The 20,525-nt window shown below is 39.8% G+C and overlaps 1 protein-coding gene across 1 annotated transcript; it reads left to right on the top strand.

Moving 5' to 3' along the window:
* Window positions 1-6,610: 6,610 nt before the first annotated feature.
* On the top strand, window positions 6,611-18,127 carry LOC306987982 (GTPase IMAP family member 8-like). Its single transcript, XM_079592663.1, has 5 exons — window positions 6,611-6,713; window positions 11,684-12,274; window positions 12,661-13,218; window positions 13,849-15,817; window positions 16,316-18,127. The coding sequence occupies exons 2-4, from the start codon at window positions 11,698-11,700 to the stop codon at window positions 14,454-14,456; spliced, it is 1,743 nt and encodes a 580-aa protein (XP_079448789.1). The 5' UTR covers window positions 6,611-6,713; window positions 11,684-11,697; the 3' UTR covers window positions 14,457-15,817; window positions 16,316-18,127.
* Window positions 18,128-20,525: the final 2,398 nt, after the last annotated feature.

Consider the following 20,525-nt stretch of genomic DNA (forward strand, 5'->3'; position numbering starts at 1 on the left):
AAGGTTCATGGACACACATGCTGTGTTAGATGATGGTTCGGAAAGAACAATTATCCTGCCAGCAGCAGTCAAACAGCTGGGCTTGAAAGGATCAGAAGAAACTTTGACTCTCAGAACAATAAGACAAGACCTTGTTCAGCTAAGAGGAAATGCAGTCTCCTTTGAGGTATCTGCGATATCACACCCAAATGTGAAACATCAGATCCAAAGGGCATTCACAGCTGAAGAGCTCAACCTGGCTGAACAGTCTTGCCCCGCTAATTTACTGAAACGAAGATATGGTCACTTAAGGGACATTCAGCTGAAAAGTTTCTCTAAAGTGCAGCCTTTGCTACTCATAGGATCAGATTATCCACAGCTGATCACACCAAACTGCCCAATCCGTATGGGACCGATAGGTAGCCCTGTAGCGGTACGCACACTGCTTGGCTGGGCAGTTCAAGGACCAACAACCTTTCTCCAGCAACCCTCAAATGTAAGCTCATGCCTCCACACCACATTCCTTCCTCCTACTCAAGAGTTACGTCAACATGTTGAACGGTTGTGGCAGCTTGACCTACTGCCACAGAGAAATGAGAAAGAAGTAGTCCGCTCCAGACAAGATAAAGCTGCACTGGCAATGTTGGAGGAGAAAACGGTGCATGTTACAGTTGATGGTGCAACCCGCTACGCTACCCCATTACTTCATAAGCGAGACGCGGCTACACTACACTCATCACCAAACGCTGTCATGGCTCTTTTAAGAGCTACAGAACGTCGCCTTGTTAATAATCCGGACCTGGCAAACGTGTATGGCAAAGAGATACACAAGCTGGAGGAGGCAGGTTATGCAGTTCGAATAACCAACTCAGAAGCTGTCAATTCCGTTAATTCATGGTACGTTCCTCATCACATTGTGCTCCACAATGACAAAGCCCGGGTAGTCTTTAATTGCTCTTTCACCTACAATCAAATGAACCTAAATGATAATTTACTCCCTGGTCCCACTCTTGGTTCACCACTGATGGGAGTCCTGCTCAGGTTCCGAGAGTATGCCGTTGCGATAAGTGGAGACATACGAGCTATGTTTCACCAAATCAGGCTGTTACCTGAAGACCAGCCCCTGCTCCGCTTTCTCTGGAGAGACATGGAAAGAGATCGCAACCCAGACATCTATGAATGGCGGGTGTTACCGTTTGGGACCACCTGTAGTCCATGCTGCGCTACTTATGCCCTCCAGAGACATGTCAGAGACAACACCGAGGGCAATGAAGATGTAGTTGAGTCTGTCCAGCAGTCTTTCTATGTGGACAATTGCTTACAATCTCTTCAGTCTCAGCATCAGGCTAAGAAACTCGTTGACAAAATGAGAGCATTATTAGCAGCTGGTGGTTTTGACATAAGGCAATGGGCTAGCAATGTTCCTAATGTGATTGCACATCTACCCGCCGAAGCCAAATCAGTAGACTGCGAGCGGTGGCTTTCTTCAAACAAAACTGATCCACAAGAGTCGACTCTCGGCCTAGTGTGGCACTGTTCCCAGGACACTTTAGGTTATAAACACAGGCCTGTGTCAACAAGTGGGGAAACCTCAATGAGAGATGTCTATCGCATCCTGGCAAGCCAATATGACCCACTAGGTTACATCATTCCGTTCACCACAAGGGCCAAAATCATGGTGCAATCACTATGGAAGAGGGTTGGAGGTTGGGATGAACCTCTGCCAGCTGACCTCTTCTCAGAATGGCACGCTTGGGAAGAAGAGCTTCCTAACCTATAGAGAATAACAATGCCTAGGTGTTACACACCAGCATGCAACAACACGTCCTCCATTATCGATGTACATGTCTTCTGTGATGCCTCGGAGAAGGCATATGGCTCTGTAGCCTACTTACGGGTGGAAACGGGTGATGACATCCAAATTGCATTCATCATGGCGAGGTCACGGGTGGCACCCAAGAAGCAACTCTCCATTCCTCGCCTTGAACTCTGCGCGGCATTGTCTGGTGCTCAGCTGGCCAAAACACTGAACACAGAACTTACACTTAACCTCAGACAGACAATCATGTGGTCTGATTCAACAACCGTACTACACTGGATACAGTCTGAGTCATGTAACTACAAAGTGTTTGTTGGCACGCGAATCGCAGAGATTCAAGACCTCGTTGGATACGAGAACTGGAAATATGTGGACTCGAATAACAACCCAGCCGACGATATAACGCGGGGTAAGACCCTCATAGATCTGTCCCACACCTGCAGATGGAATCAAGGTCCAAAATTTCTGCACCAATCTCCAGACCACTGGCCAATCCATCCTGCAGTGCCAGTAGAAGATTTAGAAGAACTCCGTAAATCCGCATTCTGCGGTAATGTCACAGTCAGTCATGCCTCTTTTGATGTAGATAACTGCGAATCATGGGACGACCTCATCAGGACCACATATCAGTCTCTGCATGGTTCGGCAGCACCCCCTATGTCTGCCGAAGAACGCATAGAGACTGAAACTGCTGTACTCAGACGTGCACAGACTGAAAGTTTCCTAAGGAAGTGCATGCCCTTAAAGCCAATAAATCTGTGCATTCAAACAGTCGATTATACTCCCTTGCTCCAACTTTGGATCCTCACCTTAATCTGATAAGAGTGGGTGGTAGATTACGCAAAGCTGCAACACTGCCAGAGGATGCACTTCACCCTATTGTGTTGGCACCAGAACACCCCATAACAAAACTGCTAATTCAAGACTTTGACAACCGCCTGATGCACGCAGGTCCAGAAAGAGTCTTCGCAGAGCTAAGACGAACCTATTGGGTTCTTAGAGGCCGCCAGATGGTAAAAAAGTGCCAGAGACGATGCGCTGAATGTAGGAAATGGCGTGGCAAGCCCATTGTACCTAAAATGGCGGACCTGCCTGCTTCCCGTCTGAGAATTAACCAACCTCCATTCTGGTCCACGGGAGTTGATTGCTTTGGTCCCTATGTAATCAAAATTGGCAGACGGCAAGAAAAGAGATGGGGCATAATATTTAAATGTCTCACTACAAGATGCATACATCTCGACTTGTTATGCAGCATGGACGCAGATTCCTTTTTACTAGCCCTCAGACGCTTCATAGCAAGGAGAGGAAAGCCCTTTGAGATCATCTGCGACAGAGGCACCAACTTCAGAGGGGGAGAGCGTGAGCTCTCTGAAGCCTTTGCCGAAATGGAACCATCACTCCAAGAGCAACTAGCCAAACAAAAAATTTCCTTCCAATTCAACCCACCTCACGCACCTCACTTCGGAGGAGTGTGGGAGAGGGAAATTAAATCAGTCAAGACTGCCCTCCAAGTTGTTCTGAAAGATCACACTGTCTCGGAGGAAGTCCTTACTACAGTATTGATCGAAGTGGAAGGCATTGTAAATTCAAAACCCCTGGGGTACGTGTCATCTGATATAGCAGATCCTGACCCTATTACCCCCAATTTGCTGCTTATGGGGCGGCGGGACGCTTCCCTACCTCAGGCTGTGTATGGACCCAGCAATCTACTTGGACGGCGTCGCTACAGACACAGCCAAGTGATCGCCGATCACTTTTGGACACAGTTCCTCAGAGACTATCTACCCAGTCTTCAGCTTCGACAGAAATGGCAGAACAGCACACCAAATCTAGCAGTCGACCAGGTTGTATTGATTATGGACTTTCAACTTCCCAGAGCACAATGGCCTGTCGGTAGGGTGACCCGACTCCTACCAAGCGATGATGGTGCAATAAGAGCCGTCGAAGTGGACATCAAGGGCAATACATATGTCCGCCCTGTTGCTAAACTCATTGTGTTGCCTGAAATGCCTAAAGTTTAGTTTGTAACACCGGTAGTTAAGCTGGGACATTTTGTGGATTTACAAATTTCCTGTGTAAATTTGTGGGGCGGCTGTACAAAATTCCCCGCCTCACGCATGCGCGAGTCGAACTTGTTCAGACTTGTCTGATGTATGCGCAAAAGTTCAGTCGGCAGCATCCAGTACACGGAGTTATCCTGGCATTGTTTATCAATAATTCTTCTTTGTGTGGTATTGCCGTGCGTTCATAACTACGTAAGTAAAAATATTTAAAGTCATTGTAGATGTTTTTCAGAGAGTGTTAGAGCGTGATTCAGTTTATTTTCCTCAGAAATGTTATTGTGTCAACATAATTTACATACAATCGGCGGTGCAATGCTCACATATTCAACGAGTCATCCTGTTATATTTCTCAACGATGTTTATTGAAGGGAGTTGTGGTCATGTGTTGATTAAAAATATGTATACAATGTCTTATCGGCATATGTTACAATAGCGCACGAGAGTGCTAGAGCAGCGCACACACTTTTGTAATCTGACACCTCTTGTTAGCCGTAGCAGCGGCAGCCCGGTCTGTTTAATGTAGCTGCATTTAGAGTATATATATTTCAATAAGCGCTACTTTGCTATCACTTCATACAACTTTAACTTCTCCATGTATATTTATACAGGCATTATCTGTGTATATTCTGTCATGCCATATTATAATTTATATTTATCATTCTTAATTTGTTCTCTCACAGAAGCCACTTTGATGTATATCCACGCAAACCTGTATACAACTTACAATTGTATGGCCTAATAAATATCTAGAATGGACACGTTCACTCTGGAGTAGCTGCAGTTCTTTCTAACCGAAGAATTAGACCAGTTGAGTCCCAACCATCGCACTGAGCGCAGAATATCCCACAGATTGCTTTGAAGAAATTATCAATAAAGTAAACAGTCATGATTTCCCAGTCCGAGAAAAAGTGTATTATATGTTTGGGTAAACTTAAATACATTTCCATAGCCCATTTAATACAATGACAGTTTAATACAGTTTCGTTCTCCCATTCAACGCATATTGAAAGCATGCAAAGTGCATTTAATGTAGGCCATGACTTTTTAAATGTCACGTGATTTCATCTCAGTAATCCACCTCAGGAAACATATGTCAAAATCTTGCCTTGCTTTTCACACCGATTGGCTGTCGACCTGCTTGCGTCTTTCGCTTGATATAGACCTGCATAAAGACCTGCCCACCCTTTTTGGAGCGCTCGGTTTCTCAGGTCCGCTGTCAATCCCAAAATGAGTTTAAAAAATATGCAAATTGTGCCGGACTTTATTCTGAATTTAGTGCGTAAATAATTTTTGTTCAGATGCTTTACAGTTGTTTTATATATATATATAGGCTATATATATATATATATATATAGGGGAGAGCGGGGCACAACCTAACGCGGGGCTAAATGTAACACGGACCTTTTACGTAGTTACTCAGGGTCACGCGGGTTGTGTTTACGATCTTTTTCTCTCGCTGCCAGAAGACGGTCTCCCGTGGATTTGTGAAAATTTTTGGTAATATTTTGTGAAGATACGGGACAAAGAGTGTTTTGACACCATGTTAGTATTTTTTTTCATCATACGTATTTTTCTGTTTCTGAGTTGTGTGTGTACGTCACCAAATCTAACTTTATATTGCCTTAATCACTGTCTTGTTGGTTAAAACATGGCACCATGTTGAAACATGTCAGCAACTCCTAGCAACTGTTAGCTAGGTTTAAAATATTTTTTACACAGCGGGGTTAGTTGTAACACAGTGTTACAACTAAGCCGCCAAGTGTTCACAATATTGTAGGCTATGGGATTTGTTTACTATATTGATCACTTGTTTATTTATTAAAAATATTGCCTGTTTTCATGTAATAAACACTTTAAAATGTGATTTTAAGCTTGTTTTTATTATTATTACTGTTACTATTAATAATAATAATAATTTTGCATGCAAAACTGTGCAGCCCTTTCCTATATCTCTATCCATGATATTGATCCATAATAGAAGGATGATTGGATGAGGGATGGATGTATGGATATCTATCTATACAGATGTACAAACAATATCAAACTATACAGATAAAATAGTACTGAATTATGTGTGTTTCACACAAGTGTTACAACTAACCCCTCTGTCTGTTACAACTAACCCCGCATATGGGGTAAGTTGTAACATTTGCACTTCTGTCACTTTCAGTGCAACTGTACGAAAATGGAAGGTCCTAGAAAAAAACTTTAAGTGTTCATTTGTAGCAGAGATGTGTATGTTTCTTGTGTAAAAAAAATTATTAATCTAACCTAATTATTTTTTAAATAATTGAGCCAAAACCAAAATGCGTTAGGTTGTGCCCCGCTCTCCCCTATATATATATATATAAGGGGGTGCGTGCGTGCGTGCGTGTGTGTGTTAAATATTTCATTTTGGATGTGTTCATTGTGATATATTGGCAGGGTTTATAAAAGTTTGTAAAATTTACAGGATCTTTGCTTGGGGCATTTGGAAACAAAGCTTGTCTATTTCGGAATGTGTGTGTTGAAAAAACATAGAGTAAACACACTCGCAAAAGACACCCCCCAAAGCGAGGCGTTATAGCGTTGCCAGCGGCACTGAGCGGAGTTGCAGACTCGCACTGACAGAATGGGTTGAGCGACAAAGTCGCTGCTGGTGTGAAAGGCTAGTCAAGATCAAGAAATAAAAAAAACGTAAAAGCAAAGTTACATTTTAACTTGTAGAACAAGTCAAATTTGCTCCGCCTTTCAACATTTTTAAACTCATAAAATGTGAAATCGAAAGTAATCTCAGAACATCTGTCAAGTCTTTAATCAGCACTGCAGGCTCCAGCATTTTCACTTGTATCTCGAAGTGCATTTACGGACGGGTAAGGATAACAACTTTCTTTGTGATATTAAGTAGTGGAGACAGTTAAATTAACACCAACAGCGACTGAGCCGAACTGGGTTTAATAAGTGTATCCATAGTTCTCTTCACTGGCGTTTATTCCTAGTTGAAGTAAAAAAGTATAGGCCTACACTGAATTATATAAATGAGTCCAGGCCCGGAGTGGGTAATCGGGAGAATCGGGAGAATTCCCGGTGGGCCGCTTCACTTTTGGGCCGGTCGATCTTTTTTTTTTTTTTACATTTGTCACGTTAGTTACAATATTAGGCTACACACGTTCCGCATTCGGACACCGCAGCGCGCAGCCTCTGCATGGGTTGTTCCACGTGAGGCAGTTCTCCCCTCCCCTCCCCTATAGTTGGTTGGGTCCATAGCGCGTCTTTTCCAAAACGTTTTCTCAGGTACCGATAGCTGGGCCGGCCCTACCGTAACGGTACGCGTCAGGGAGTATGGATGGGATGAAGAGGCCAGGAGGGGCTGAAAAAGCCAGGTTGAAAAAAAGAAAGGCATTGGAGGAGGATGCTGCCAAATGTGCCAAGCTTACAGATTTATTTTCAAGAGGACAAACACAAGTGGCAAGCAGGTAAAGAGAGATAGGCCTAGCAATAGCGCTGCAACGTAATTATTCGGCTAATAGGCTACCGTTGTATCGTTGTCAACCTATTGTAACGCTTTTGTTTAAATAAAAGGGGCCGGATTGCTTGCCCAAATGGTTGTAGTCAGCTGTAAGCAAAGACGCACGTAAGAAGAATGATATTCCACAGTGGTGATTTATTATCAGCGTCGTCGTCGACCCCACGCACACATGGGCAGTTTGCAAAACACTACTAACAACAACTGCGTTACTTATTAGAAATAAAAGCAGGATAAGGACATCAGAAATAATAAACGAGCTTGCACGCATACATGCGATGTTCACAGCTCGCGCTCCTCATAACGACTGCCCACTCTGAGAGAGGGATCAACAGGGTGCGTTGCACCTTAAAGGCGCAGTACCTAATTCTACTTGTTACACTATTCACAAGCAAAATATAAAATTTAATTAAAATATTAGCCTTTTTGTATCACTCAATACATGTCATGGCGATTCATAGACTTTGCAAATATTATGCAATTTAATATTGATAACAAAACTCATGCTTGATCTGTGTATGCAGTAAAATGACCTCTTAATTATTGTTGCTATCTGAGCAGCAGAACTGTAACATTAGTTCAATATGCCGCTTTGTGGAAGAGTGGGATACATTTCAAATGCTTTCTTTCTATCTTTCTTTCTGCTTTTGTTAATTTATCAACCTATTCTTCTGGAATAGTGGAATATTTTTTGTTAACTTCTTCTGTGAATTATTATTTAACCTTTACATTATTTGTTGAACCATGGTATTAATACAAACTACACAATTGTAAGAGCTGAACTGTTGCTTCATTTATCCAATTTGGAAAAAATGCTAATTTGAATTCCACCATGGAAAAGTGGGCCGGTCTTGGGCCTGAATCTCCCGGGCTGAAAAGTGGCCCCACTCCGGCCCTGAATGAGTCTAATTTATTGCGTTACAGTGTGCAAACGGAGTTGGGTCAAATAAAGTGCATTTGGTGTCCTCGTCATCGGTCAGTCATGATAAACATAATGCAAAATAATGCAATTCTGAGGTTTTATTATAAATGGCCAAACATTTACACACATACGTACAAGTGAACAAACAGAATGCGTTTCGGAAACCCTTTCTACACGCATCAACACAGAATAGAATCGAAAGCAAACAGGCGACAGTAGGCTACAGATGAGGCGCCCGTTATGTTTCTCACTTAATGAAGTGAAGTTATGAATTTTGGATTATCACATAAAAGAATGCTGGATGGAAACTCTAAGATGCACATAAACATAAACGCATGTGCTCAATTGAGGCAGATTTTTTTTTATCCAATAAGACATGCGCATGAAATATGATGGAAACTCATTTACCACATAGCTGTAGGCTACATGTGAAAAAAAAAAAAAAAAAAAAAAAAAAAAAAAAAAACACCTCAAATGTGTTTGCCTCAACAGAGGATGGGATTGGATAACTGTAGGCTACTCATTGGAATCATCATAAAGTGTTGGTTGTTACATTGGCGTATTTCCCCAATTGTTTTCAATGGGAGCGCCGCGTTTTTAGGCGCTGAGCGTATTTTTCACGCTGAAGCGCTGAGCGCTCGGTGTTTTTCACCGGGTAAAACCAGAGCCATAGAGAGAGAGAGAGTTGCGATAACGGAAGTTCTAAATGTTGTCACGTGATTTGCGTAGACCTCAGATAGTTCCAGGAAGTTCAATATAAGTTCAATATAAGTTCATAAGTTCAATATATAGTTCCGCCGATTCAAATCGATGGAGTTAGAGAGCAGAACTGTGATTTTTGGTAGTTTGTCAATATGCATTGATTTACAATATGTAGCTATATAATACACTGATATGTGAATGTAGGCTATGTGTATGTAGTTAAAGCAATGTTGTTTTAAAATATAAAAATCTGCTAATATTTAATGTTTAGTCAAGTCAAATCAACAGATTGTAGATTGTGACAGATTGTATCAAAGCAGCTTCACAGTAAAAACCATGCAAATAACACAACAAAGTTTGTTTCTACACACACACACACACACACACACACACACACACACACACACACACACACACACACACACACACACACACACACACACACACACACACACACACACACACACACTTTCCTTTTAACATAATTTGACAAATTCATCACTTTAATCTATAAAATCTATTTAGTTTAAATCAATTTTTAGTACATTTAAATAATACATATTTTATCATATTTTATCTTAAACCCCCAAAAATGTCAGCTTGTGCAACTGTCCGCACAAATGAACAGTCTAAAAACTTTTTAAAATGGTGTCTTGAGAATAATCAATTAAAAAACGAAATTCTATGGCATCATTTTAACCTTTCATATAAACAAATTGTATAAATTTCAGTAGTTTTAAAGCTGTTGAGATAATTTAAAAACTTATGTCCAGAAATGTGCATGTCAGGGTGGCACAACTGCAAACATGGCTCTTTTATTATTGTAATTACAGTATACATGATAATGTATCGTCCAGAGGAGCCTTAATGATCGTGGCAGAGTGAAAAGTTTTTAGATCTCAAATACTGGTAAAAACTGCTTTCAAGTATGTGTAGGTTGGTACACTTTCCATGTCAGGTGAATTTAAACACTTAGAAATGTTTACAACAGAAACTTGTTTAAATACATTGTTCTCAAAAATATACATTAGGCTACATCAGTTTTGAAAAGATTTTTAAAAAACGCCTTTGTGAAGCTTTATTTGTCAATTACTTATATGGGCTATATATATATATAGGCTATGGAGAGAGAGACTTTTGCACTGATTTAGCACAATGGGATTTATAAATGTCTAAAAAAAAAATGCACGTCAAGCATGTTGTCGGTTCTTTCCTCTATGTTATTCTTGTAATGTCCGACAAAGAGAGAATGCTCAAGTCAGCAAAAGTCTTGCAAAATCCAAGGAGCTGAGACTGAAGAGGGTACAGCGTCAGTGCAGGAGTCTTCAGGGTCCAGATCGTGTGTGCTTCTTGTGTTGAAAGAGATAAAGGAGACAAAAACGGGACAAATTATATACAGTAGGCTATATAATTTATAAGTCAAGTATGATTAGTTTTTTTTTAACGGCTTGGTGCTTTTAAGCATTGTTTTTAAATCTTACTTATAAACTTCCATCTCCCTTTCCCGTCAATCCAAAAATCAGCTGAGCTGAAACACAGGCTAATATAGACAGGCAATAGTCAACAGAAACACTGCCTAAAAAACTCCACCCTTGGAGAGTAACAATAACACAATGGAGTTGTCTTAACTCTCTCTCTATATATGGCTCTGGGTGAAACGCAGCGCTCATCACTGTCACTTTTTACCCAGCCGTCCAATCACAGTGGAGGAGGGGCGGGATGTTCTAGATCAAGCAACAGCTTTGGTGGACAAGCGGCCTAAATTAAAATAGAGAGAAAAATGTATTTGGGCCATAACTACAAATTTGCTCACAGTCCCATGCCACTTCTCATGTGAGCTATGAGAAGGAAGTGTATGATATTGATGACATCTCCACAGCTCTTTTCTGACTTCAAACTGAGAGTGCTACTAGCCTACTACTGACTCTGTGTTACACAACACTCCCTAGTCTAATATATGTGTAGACAGACTCAAGTTGCAAACACTCCAGGTGTAGAAGCAGTCACTCATGTAAATGAAGAACTTTATTAATGTATGGCTAGCAATACATAGGTTAGTCTCTACATATGTTCAGTAAAGCTGCAGTGTAACAGAACTTTCAAGAATGAAATCAGCCTGGCAACAGCTGACCACACACTATATTTTCTTGCTACAGTTGCTTTTATGAATTTATGAATTACAAATATATTAGACCACCACTTAATGTAAGTTTCAGCTGCCCTAAACTAAGAGTATTGGTGATTACCAAAATATATTTGTTTTGTTTAATCCACCAGTACGTGTAATCTCTTTAGTCACAGTAGTATTTATAATGCTAAAATATATTATTGTATACATGAATTTTCGAATTTGTTTAACAAGAACAGGAAAAAATAGTAAAGCACTTTATTATTATATTTCTTTTAAATTCAGATGTCACAGTTATTTACTTGTGGTCCTTAATAGAAGCATAAGTTACAATGGTTGAATGTTACACTTCACTTATATTAAATATAAGCACTTTATATTTAAACATTTAATTTATTGTATAGGTAATTTTTTACTTTTTGCTTTTACTTTGTACTTTAATCCTAATTATAAATTATTTGTAAAAAGCACCATAGATGTGTACTGTAAGTGTAAATCTGATAACTAATAACTTGTTTTTCATGTGTTTTTTCCTTTTACTTCATGTTATTTTATTTATTTATAGGCTACGAAATAAAAATGGAGATGACAAAAATGCTGTCAAATCTGCGTCTGAATTTGTTCTTGCTGGGAAAAACTGGAGTTGGGAAAAGTACATCAGGAAACACAATACTGGGACAAGAAGCTTTCACATCAGAGAAAATTTCAGTCACTCAAGATTTTGCTGGTGAAGACGGCGATGTTTGTAAATTACCGATCACTGTTTATGACACACCGGGATTTTCTGGTACAGAGAGTGAGGAAGAGCTGAATAAATATGAAGAGTTTCTGCAGAAAAGTGAGTCAGGCCTCTGTGCGTATCTCATGGTTCTCCAGTCTGACAGATTCACTGAAAAAGATCAAGAAGCTGTGGAGAAGATTGAGAAGATACTGGGAGAAAAACGCATGCAGAATGCCTGGATTCTCTTCACTGGAGAAGATCAACTCAACAATGAAAACAAGAGCATAAATCAACTCATTACGGAGACTGAAACCTTGAAGAAACTCATTCAGAAATATGAGGGCAGATTCCACAGTTTCAACAACAAGACGAATGAACCAAGTGCTCAAGTCAATTCTCTGATATCTAAAGTTTTCATGAGGAACATGGAGAATCGTAAGTTTATTTTGACTATTTAAAGGGAATATTTTAATAGCCATGCATAATATTATTAATGTAGGAATTGAGATTCCTTACTTATTAATAAATTAATTCATTAATTTATCATTATGGCCACAATATCTGTTTGCCAAAAGAGATTATAGTACCAACCAACAAAGGAAAACCTTTCAGGACAAGAAAATGTGATATGTATATTTTTTAGGTTTATAATAGCAGTGATATTGCCTGATATTATCTGCCTGTGTAATTGGTATTTACTGTATGTTAACTGTAAGATATAGTCATACACATTTAACATAATATTCATGCCAATTCATGGACATTCATATATCTCTACCCCTTTTACATTTATCCATCTCCATCTTCTTCTTTTTTTTCAGTACCGAAAAAACCAAAGCAAAGAATTCAAATCAACATCCAGGATATTCCTGTCGATAGACGTTCATCCAGACAGATTGTTCTTCTGGGTAAAAGTGGTGTTGGGAAGAGTGCTGCTGGAAACACAATACTGGGACAGAAAAAATTTACATCTCAGAGGAGTGCGAGTTCAGTAACCCGTGATTGTTCGGTGGAACATGCTGATGTGTTAGGCAGATCTGTGTCTGTAGTTGATACTCCTGGATTCTTTGACACTTCTATCCCAACTGAAGACTTAATAATGGAGGTAGCAAAAAGTGTTTTTAAATCCAGTCCTGGACCGCACGCTTTTCTCATTGTTCTCAGAGTAATTGATAGATTCACTGAACAGGAGCAGCAGATTCCTCAGCTCATTGAGATGTTGTTTGGTCAGGAGGTGTTAAAATACTCCATCATTCTCTTCACTAATGGAGATCAGTTAGAAGGAGAGACCATAGAGCAACTCGTTACTAAGAACAACAAATTAAGTCGTCTAGTTGATCAGTGTGGAGGCAGATATCACGTGTTAGACAATAAGGCCGGTGACACACTGGATGCGTGGCGTGAGCGTCTCAGCTGCGTGGCGTGTCCGTTTTTATTTCGGCTCCCATGTTAACAGGTTAGAGCTTGCAGACTGCCTGCGTGAGACGCGCGTCTCAGGCGCGGCACGAGCCGCGCGGAAAACGCGTGCATGCTAGAAATAGAACCGACGCCTATTTTTCACGCGACACGCAAGCGTGTTGGAAGCGTTTCCAGGCAAAATTGAATAGGAAAATATGTTTATATGTCATTTTGTACACAATTACATATTAATTAATGACATTTTAATGTTTGAAAGTCTATAGGTTGACATAAATTCAGATATAAATGTAATTTAAAAAAAAAAAAAATTATATCGATTTTCAAATATTGCAGCTGTCAAACATAGTCTATTTTTGAAAATCTGATTTTGGAAGGTGTAGGTGTGTGAAAAAAGTTTAAACTGTTGTCGTGAAGCCTGGTCTGTCGGTGGCATCCCTCTGTCACCTACAGCAGCAGCAGCGCGCCAGCGCCGCGTCAGGCACGCTTCTGGTGTGTAAAGACACAGAAAACGCGACGCATCCGCCACGCAGCTGACACGCAACAGAAACGCCACGCTCACGCCACGCATCCAGTGTGTCACCGGCCTAAAGATCAGAATAACAGAGAGCAGGTGAACGATCTACTGCAGAAGATTGACACAATGATAGAGGAGAATGGAGGAGGACACTACAGTAATCAGATGTATGAAGATGCTCAGAGATTCAAACGAGAGGAAGAAGAACAGAGACAGAGAGATGAAGAGGAGAGAAAACAACAAGAGAAGAATCTAAGTAAAGAGGAGATTGCGAGAGTGGTAAAGGAAACAGAGGAGAGAGTCAGAGCAGAGTTAGAAGCTCAGAGCCAAAATGGATTTGAAAAGTTTTTTTCCGAGTACAAGAGTTATTTTCAAATGGCAGCTTTTGTTGTTGGTGGACTGGCTGTTGGAGCATTGCTTTTAACTGGTGTTGGAGCTGGTGTTGGAGCTGGTATTGGAGCTGCTGTAACAGCTGTTAGTGCTGGAGGAGCTACTTTTACAGGTTCTGTTGCTGGAGCTACTCTTTCAGCTTGTATTGGTGCAGCGGCTTCTACCGGAGCTGTTGCTGCTGGAGCTATTGGTAGCGGAGCTAGTACTGGAGCTCTTATTGGAGCAGGTGTTGGAGCCATCACTGGAGCTGTTGGTGGAGTTGTTCTTGGAGTTGCTAATAGTAAAGCCAGTTGAGCTATCACCAGTACGTTTACATGCACCCTCATAATGCGATTATAGTGGGATTTTGGCAATATTGCATTGTAACAGGTAAAGCAAACCCAGCATTGCGATGTTCATCACGGCGCCGAATGATTTCCAGTAGACACCGTCCATCATTTTTATTTTATTTTATTTGATGTGAGTAGATTAAAACAATGTATGCCGGTAACATTGTATGCCTATCTGAGTGTGGAATGACCATACTTATTAGCGAATAATCAGAATAATGAAAATTGCATGTAAACTGGAGTGAAGAGTTCTGCTCGTGTCATCTGCTGGTGTTGATATTCAATCTCTGGATGGTATTGATATGAGTATAAGTGACCATAGACTTGTTACTTTTGACATGAATGTCATGTCTCCACGAGCCATCTCTAAGCGCATTATTAAATTTTGTAACATCAAGCACATAGATTTCACTCTCTTTTCTACTTCTCTCTCTGGGCTTCCCATTACTAATTCCGTTGAGCACTATAATTCCATGCTATCTGCACTTTTGGATGAGTCTGCACCTCTGCATGAACGGGTTGTCACATTTAGGAAATCCTGTCCATGGTATACCCCTGAGTTGCGTTTAAATGAAAGCTGCTGGAAGGCAATTAGAACGGAAGTACAAGAAATCTGACCTGACGGTACACCAATCTCTCTACACTCAACATCAGGCTGCCTACCATTCTGCTCTAAATACTGCACGTAAAACCTATCATCATTGGGAATGCTGCAACAAATTCCAAATCTTTATTTAAGACTGTTGATAATCTTCTCAAACCAACTAAGGCCATTGTTCACTCCTCGGTTGACCAGTGTAATAAGTTTCTACATTATTTCACTGGAAAGATTGAGGACATATACAGCTCCTTAATCTCTAATACCCCAGTTGAGCCAGTTGATACTCAGCCTTTACATCCCCCGAAATGTACCTTTCGATTTTATTACAAGTACAGTTAAGTCTATGAATTCAACCACCAGTATTTTAGATCCGGTTCCCTGTTCAGTTATTACGAACTGCCTTGCATCAATCTGCCCTCATATGACTTCCATCGTGAATTTATCGTTGAGTTCTGGAATTATTCCTCCAGAATTAAAAATAGCTGCCATTACACCAGTCCCTAAGAAGCCTGGTTGTGATGTCTCTGATTTGTCCAATTACAGGCCTATTTCTAATCTTCCATTCTTGGCTAAAGTTCTGGAGCGTGTTGTGGCTGTTCAGTTAAATCATCACTTAACACTGAACAGTCTTCTTGAACCTTTTCAATCTGGGTTCAGAAAAGGGCATAGTACTGAGACAGCTTTAGTGAGGGTCGTAAATGATCTTCTTATTGCGGCAGATTCTGGTGCATGCTAGCCTGGCTAACGCCAGACCCAATTCTCGTTGAGACTTGGGTCTGGGAACCACATGTGCATTTTCTCGTATTTGAGGCGTGGTTTACGAATGCCCGGCGCCGTTTATTGGGTGCTAAGAATGTCTATCAAATGCGCCTGTACTGTACGTAGCTCATAGCCAATCGTTTCCATTATACCAGACGACGTATGTAGAGACGCCAAAAGCTGCTCTTTTTTCAAAATAAACTTGCGTTCTAAACTACTTAGAACAATATCTAAGGCTGCATCAAAAGGTAGCTTTGCGTGAATCGCGTCTGCTGCCATGTTGAATCCATAGATATAAACAAACTGCTTAGTTGTGTCGCATGTCGTCATCGTCTTGCTGCTCCCTCCCCGTTCTGTGATTGGTTCCCTAAACGAGGCGAAAATCTGGTCCATGGTCTCCAGACTGCCTTTCAGCGTGAATAAAATCGCGCTGCGCAAAGGCAGTATGGGGAAACCCAGGCTAGGTGCATGCAGTATTCTGGTCTTATTAGACCTTAGTGCTGCCTTCGACACTCTGTCACTCTTTGTTGCTGGACAGGCTGGAAAATTGGCTGGGTCTTTCTGGAGTAGTTTTTAGTTGGTTTCGGTCTTATTTAACGAATCGTGCCCAGTTTGTAAGCTTGGGTAACCTTAAATCTGATACCGTGCCTATTCGACAGGGAGTTCCTCAGGGTTCAGTGTTGGGTCCAATTTTATTTAACATTTACATGCTTCCACGTGGGCAGATCATCAGAAAACATGGCCTTGGGTATCACTGTTATGCGGATGATACGCAGATTTACATCACTACTAGTCCTGATGTACATTGCTCATTAACAGCTTTGCATAGTTGTCTAGCAGAGATTAGCATATGGATGCAAAATAACTTCCTGAAACTGAACGGCTCCAAAACAGAATTGATGCAGATTGGTACAGTGGCGGCTGCTCGTAAGGCTGAGCAGATAAATGTGATTATTGACTCTAGCATGGTAATTCCCACTTCACAGATGCGTAATCTTGGTGTAATTTTTGATCCACAGTTAATATTTGAACTGAAGCACATATAAAACACATATCTAAAACTGCTTTTTACCATCTGAGAAATGTGGCTCGACTTAGACCTTTTCTCTCCTTTGCAGACTCAGAAAGGCTCATACATGCCTTCATTACAACTAGGTTAGACTATTGTAATGCCTTGTTCTCTGGCCTTCCAGCTAAATCATTGAGCAGGCTACAGTACATTCAAAACTCTGCCGCCCGGGTGCTCACTCGTACCTCTCCTCGTGAACATATTACACCGGTGCAAGGCACGATATGGGACTGCACCAGTGTATCTTTGTGATCTCATTAGCCCTTATACTCCATCACGTTCTCTCCGTTCATCTAACTCTCTTCTACTGCATCAGCCTGTGTGTAAGCTTAAGACCATGGGGGAAAGAGCCTTCTCACACAAAGCCCCCAAGCTATGGAATCTGCTCCCTCCGATAATTAGAAATGCACCAACGTTGGGACACTTCAAAAGGTCGACTAAGACACATTTGTTTAAGGCTGCTTTTCCTTAATTGTTTTATCATCCTTGTTGTTTCTGTTTATTTTACTGTACGCACTTTGGGTTTAAGAAAAGTGCATTACAAATAAAATGTATTATTATTATTATCTAAACATCCTAATGTAAGCGATTAAGACCTTACTCTGATTATTAGAAGTAATCGCATTATTGGTGTAATCGTAATCAATGTTGGCACTCTAGTCTTTGATCAGAACTTGTTTAATCAGTGATTTTATAGATACACATGTATGGAATAAAAAAAATATCTAAATATGATTTGAATTTCACTTTAGTTTACTTTCTAGTTTGTTGTAGCTTTGATTTCTTATTGTGATACAAAAAGAACAGATTTTAACTGATCAGCCTTTCTGAAAAGCATCTTGTGTGTTTTATTTGAGAGGTGACTGAAGGTCTGGTCCACATCATGAGTGTAGTGACAGTCTTTTACGCATCCAGAGGTGAATCTCTGTTGCTCCTTCTTGATGATATATTCTTTGATTTCCTCTATATGTCTTAAACATTTGTACTTGTTTTACTAATCTGTATAATCATTTGTTTTATCTGTTCTTATATTTTAGCTTGATCTGTTGTGTAATCAGAAAGAGAATAGTTTGCTGAAATTCTATGTAATCATGTAGATAATAACTGAACTGCAAAAGTAAGACATGAGTTGTCAGTTTAATGGCCATACAATTGTGAAGGCATACCAACTACAATTATTCAATAAAGATCCTCCTTTTTATTATCATCACTGTGTGTCCTGCTTCTCTTCTCTGCCTTTACTCTGTTACAGAAATCATCTACGTAGTGGTCAGACTGCAATGAAAACCAAACCCTCTTGCCTTTGACATACTTTATTCTTGCCAGAAGGTTTCTGCACGATCCCCGCTGAGGAATAGGGTCTTATGCAATCTGCTGTTTTTGTAAGTCATCTGTAGTGTTTTAGCAAGCGTATAAACACCAAATTCTTTCAAAACATTCCCTTCCCTTGTACGCCATCTTGTAACACGGATGACTGATGTTTTTCAGAATAATATTCACCACTGACCAACTCTCATGGGGCCCTCCTGCCTTAGTGGAAAAAAGTATATTTTATTGTATTTTAAATAGGGCTATTAATCGCCATTAATCACATCCGAAATAAAAGTTTGTGTTTACATAATACATGTGCTGTGTGTGTATATATATATATATATATATATGTGTGTGTGTGTGTGTGTGTGTGTGTGTATACATATATATATAAATACACACATATGCTTGTATATATTTAAGAAATATTTGCATGTATATACTGTATATAGATTTATATATAATTTATATTATATATAAATATTTTATATATAAATAACACATTTTTCTTAAATATATATACATGCACCTGTATGTATTTATACACTCTAAAAAATGCTGGGTTGTTTCAACCCAATTTTGGGTAAAATGTGGGAGGGTCCTAGAGGTCAGTGTACATCTAAATTTGATGTTACTAGCGTCAGCTATTGATGAATAGAAGCATGTGTAACAATGTGTCCCTTATTTGGCAATGTGCACCGAAAATAAGAAAGGGGACCTTGAGGCGAGTATAAAGGTGGCCCAGCTCGTCCTGCTTTCTCTCACTCACTCTACAACGTAACTTCTGTGCGGTGACTCGGCCTTCTTGCAAGAATAAATACTTTTTAAAAGACAATTGGATTCAGAGTGTCTCTTACGCAGTGATGATGGTTCAATAGAAATTGTTGCCACAAGACTATGCACCTGTATGAAGAGGGAAAACTAAAACTGTCTTCAATTGACAATGAAAACTTGCATTAATTTTTTTTTTTTTTTAATGTAATATAAAATTACAGTGCGAAGTTTATTATTATAGTTTAAGATGTTTATTATTATAGTTTATCATTAATATTTGGATTGCTAAATAACAGTGGCAAATCTCCATACTTTGACTATAACAAAGACATGTCTATAGAGCAAAACGGGTAATCACAATCAGTTATAGATGCACACTATTCCTCACAAATGAAAGTTATTTCTTCTGATCCCGGTGCAAGTCTCTCATTCGCCTTTCTGCTGAATCATATCAGTGATTGACAGGTTTGCTAAGCCCCGCCTTTCCAAGACAATGTTACAACTGCCAATCTACACAATAACAGAAGGCTGATGAAGGACAATGAAAGTAGATGTGTATGCATCCTCTATTCCTTCACAGAAATGAGTGCGTGCCATGATGTAAAACAATATGTAAAAATGAAGCCTCAAAGATTAAAAGATATTTCCATTTGCTATCAAATAGGACATTTATTGTGGAGGCAAATATGTTTGCCATAGCATTTCTTGTTGAACATTGGTTCTAAAAGCCAAATATGTGTCAAGTTCATAAAATGAAAGATGACATTAATTGTGTTACATCAATGGAGGATAGGTGAGGATGAAAGCACAGCATAAGTTTATTAAAAAAATCAGTATTGCTCCAGTTTAAGATGCCCTTCTGGAGATCACAATGGACTTTCTTGTTCCACAGTACATAAAAACACATTGTTATATCTCCAATACATTATCAATCATATATTCTGAATATTTTAAAAACACAAAACAACGTTAATACAATCCAACAACTGACAGACATATCAGAATTACAAATGAAATCAGAAATAAAGAATTACCTGGTCAAACATATTCACACAGAAAACGAAGATTCAAAAAAAGTGTCATTTCAACAGTTATGGATTTCTTCAAAATAAAACATACAAAAATCAAATGTAATTCATGAATGTCTTTTTGATGACGAGAAATTAAAAAAGGAAATTTAGAAAATGTCTGTTGCAGAAATCAGATTTTTTTTTTCATGTTGAAGTTGCAAAAAATCTGAAGAGATTAGAGTCATTGCAACATTTTAACCTAAAATGAAGTGTGAAAACTGTCACTGTATTGCTGCAAAAGCTCCGGCCGCTCCAGCTAATCCTGCTAATGCTGTAACAGGAAGTTCATTTCCTGCTATAATGTGACCAATCACAGCTCCGGCTGATAAACCACACACAACTCCTCCAGTCTTCAGCAATAACTGTCTAACAGCGCTGGGACGCTCATGAGAAAATGAACGGATCACCTGACTCTTCAACATCAATCTCCAGAGATTCCCTATCAAAACT

The sequence above is a fragment of the Phoxinus phoxinus genome (assembly GCF_949152265.1).
Source record: "Phoxinus phoxinus genome assembly, chromosome: 20".
Taxonomy (NCBI): domain Eukaryota; kingdom Metazoa; phylum Chordata; class Actinopteri; order Cypriniformes; family Leuciscidae; genus Phoxinus; species Phoxinus phoxinus.

Excerpts from the sequence above, each read along its gene's own strand:
- LOC306987982 (XM_079592663.1), top strand. The coding sequence starts at position 11,698 with ATGGAGATGACAAAAATGCTGTCAAATCTGCGTCTGAATTTGTTCTTG. Across the intron at positions 12,275-12,660 it reads CATGAGGAACATGGAGAATC|TACCGAAAAAACCAAAGCAA; the intron begins GTAAGTTTATTT and ends CTTTTTTTTCAG. Across the intron at positions 13,219-13,848 it reads CGTGTTAGACAATAAGGCCG|ATCAGAATAACAGAGAGCAG; the intron begins GTGACACACTGG and ends ACCGGCCTAAAG.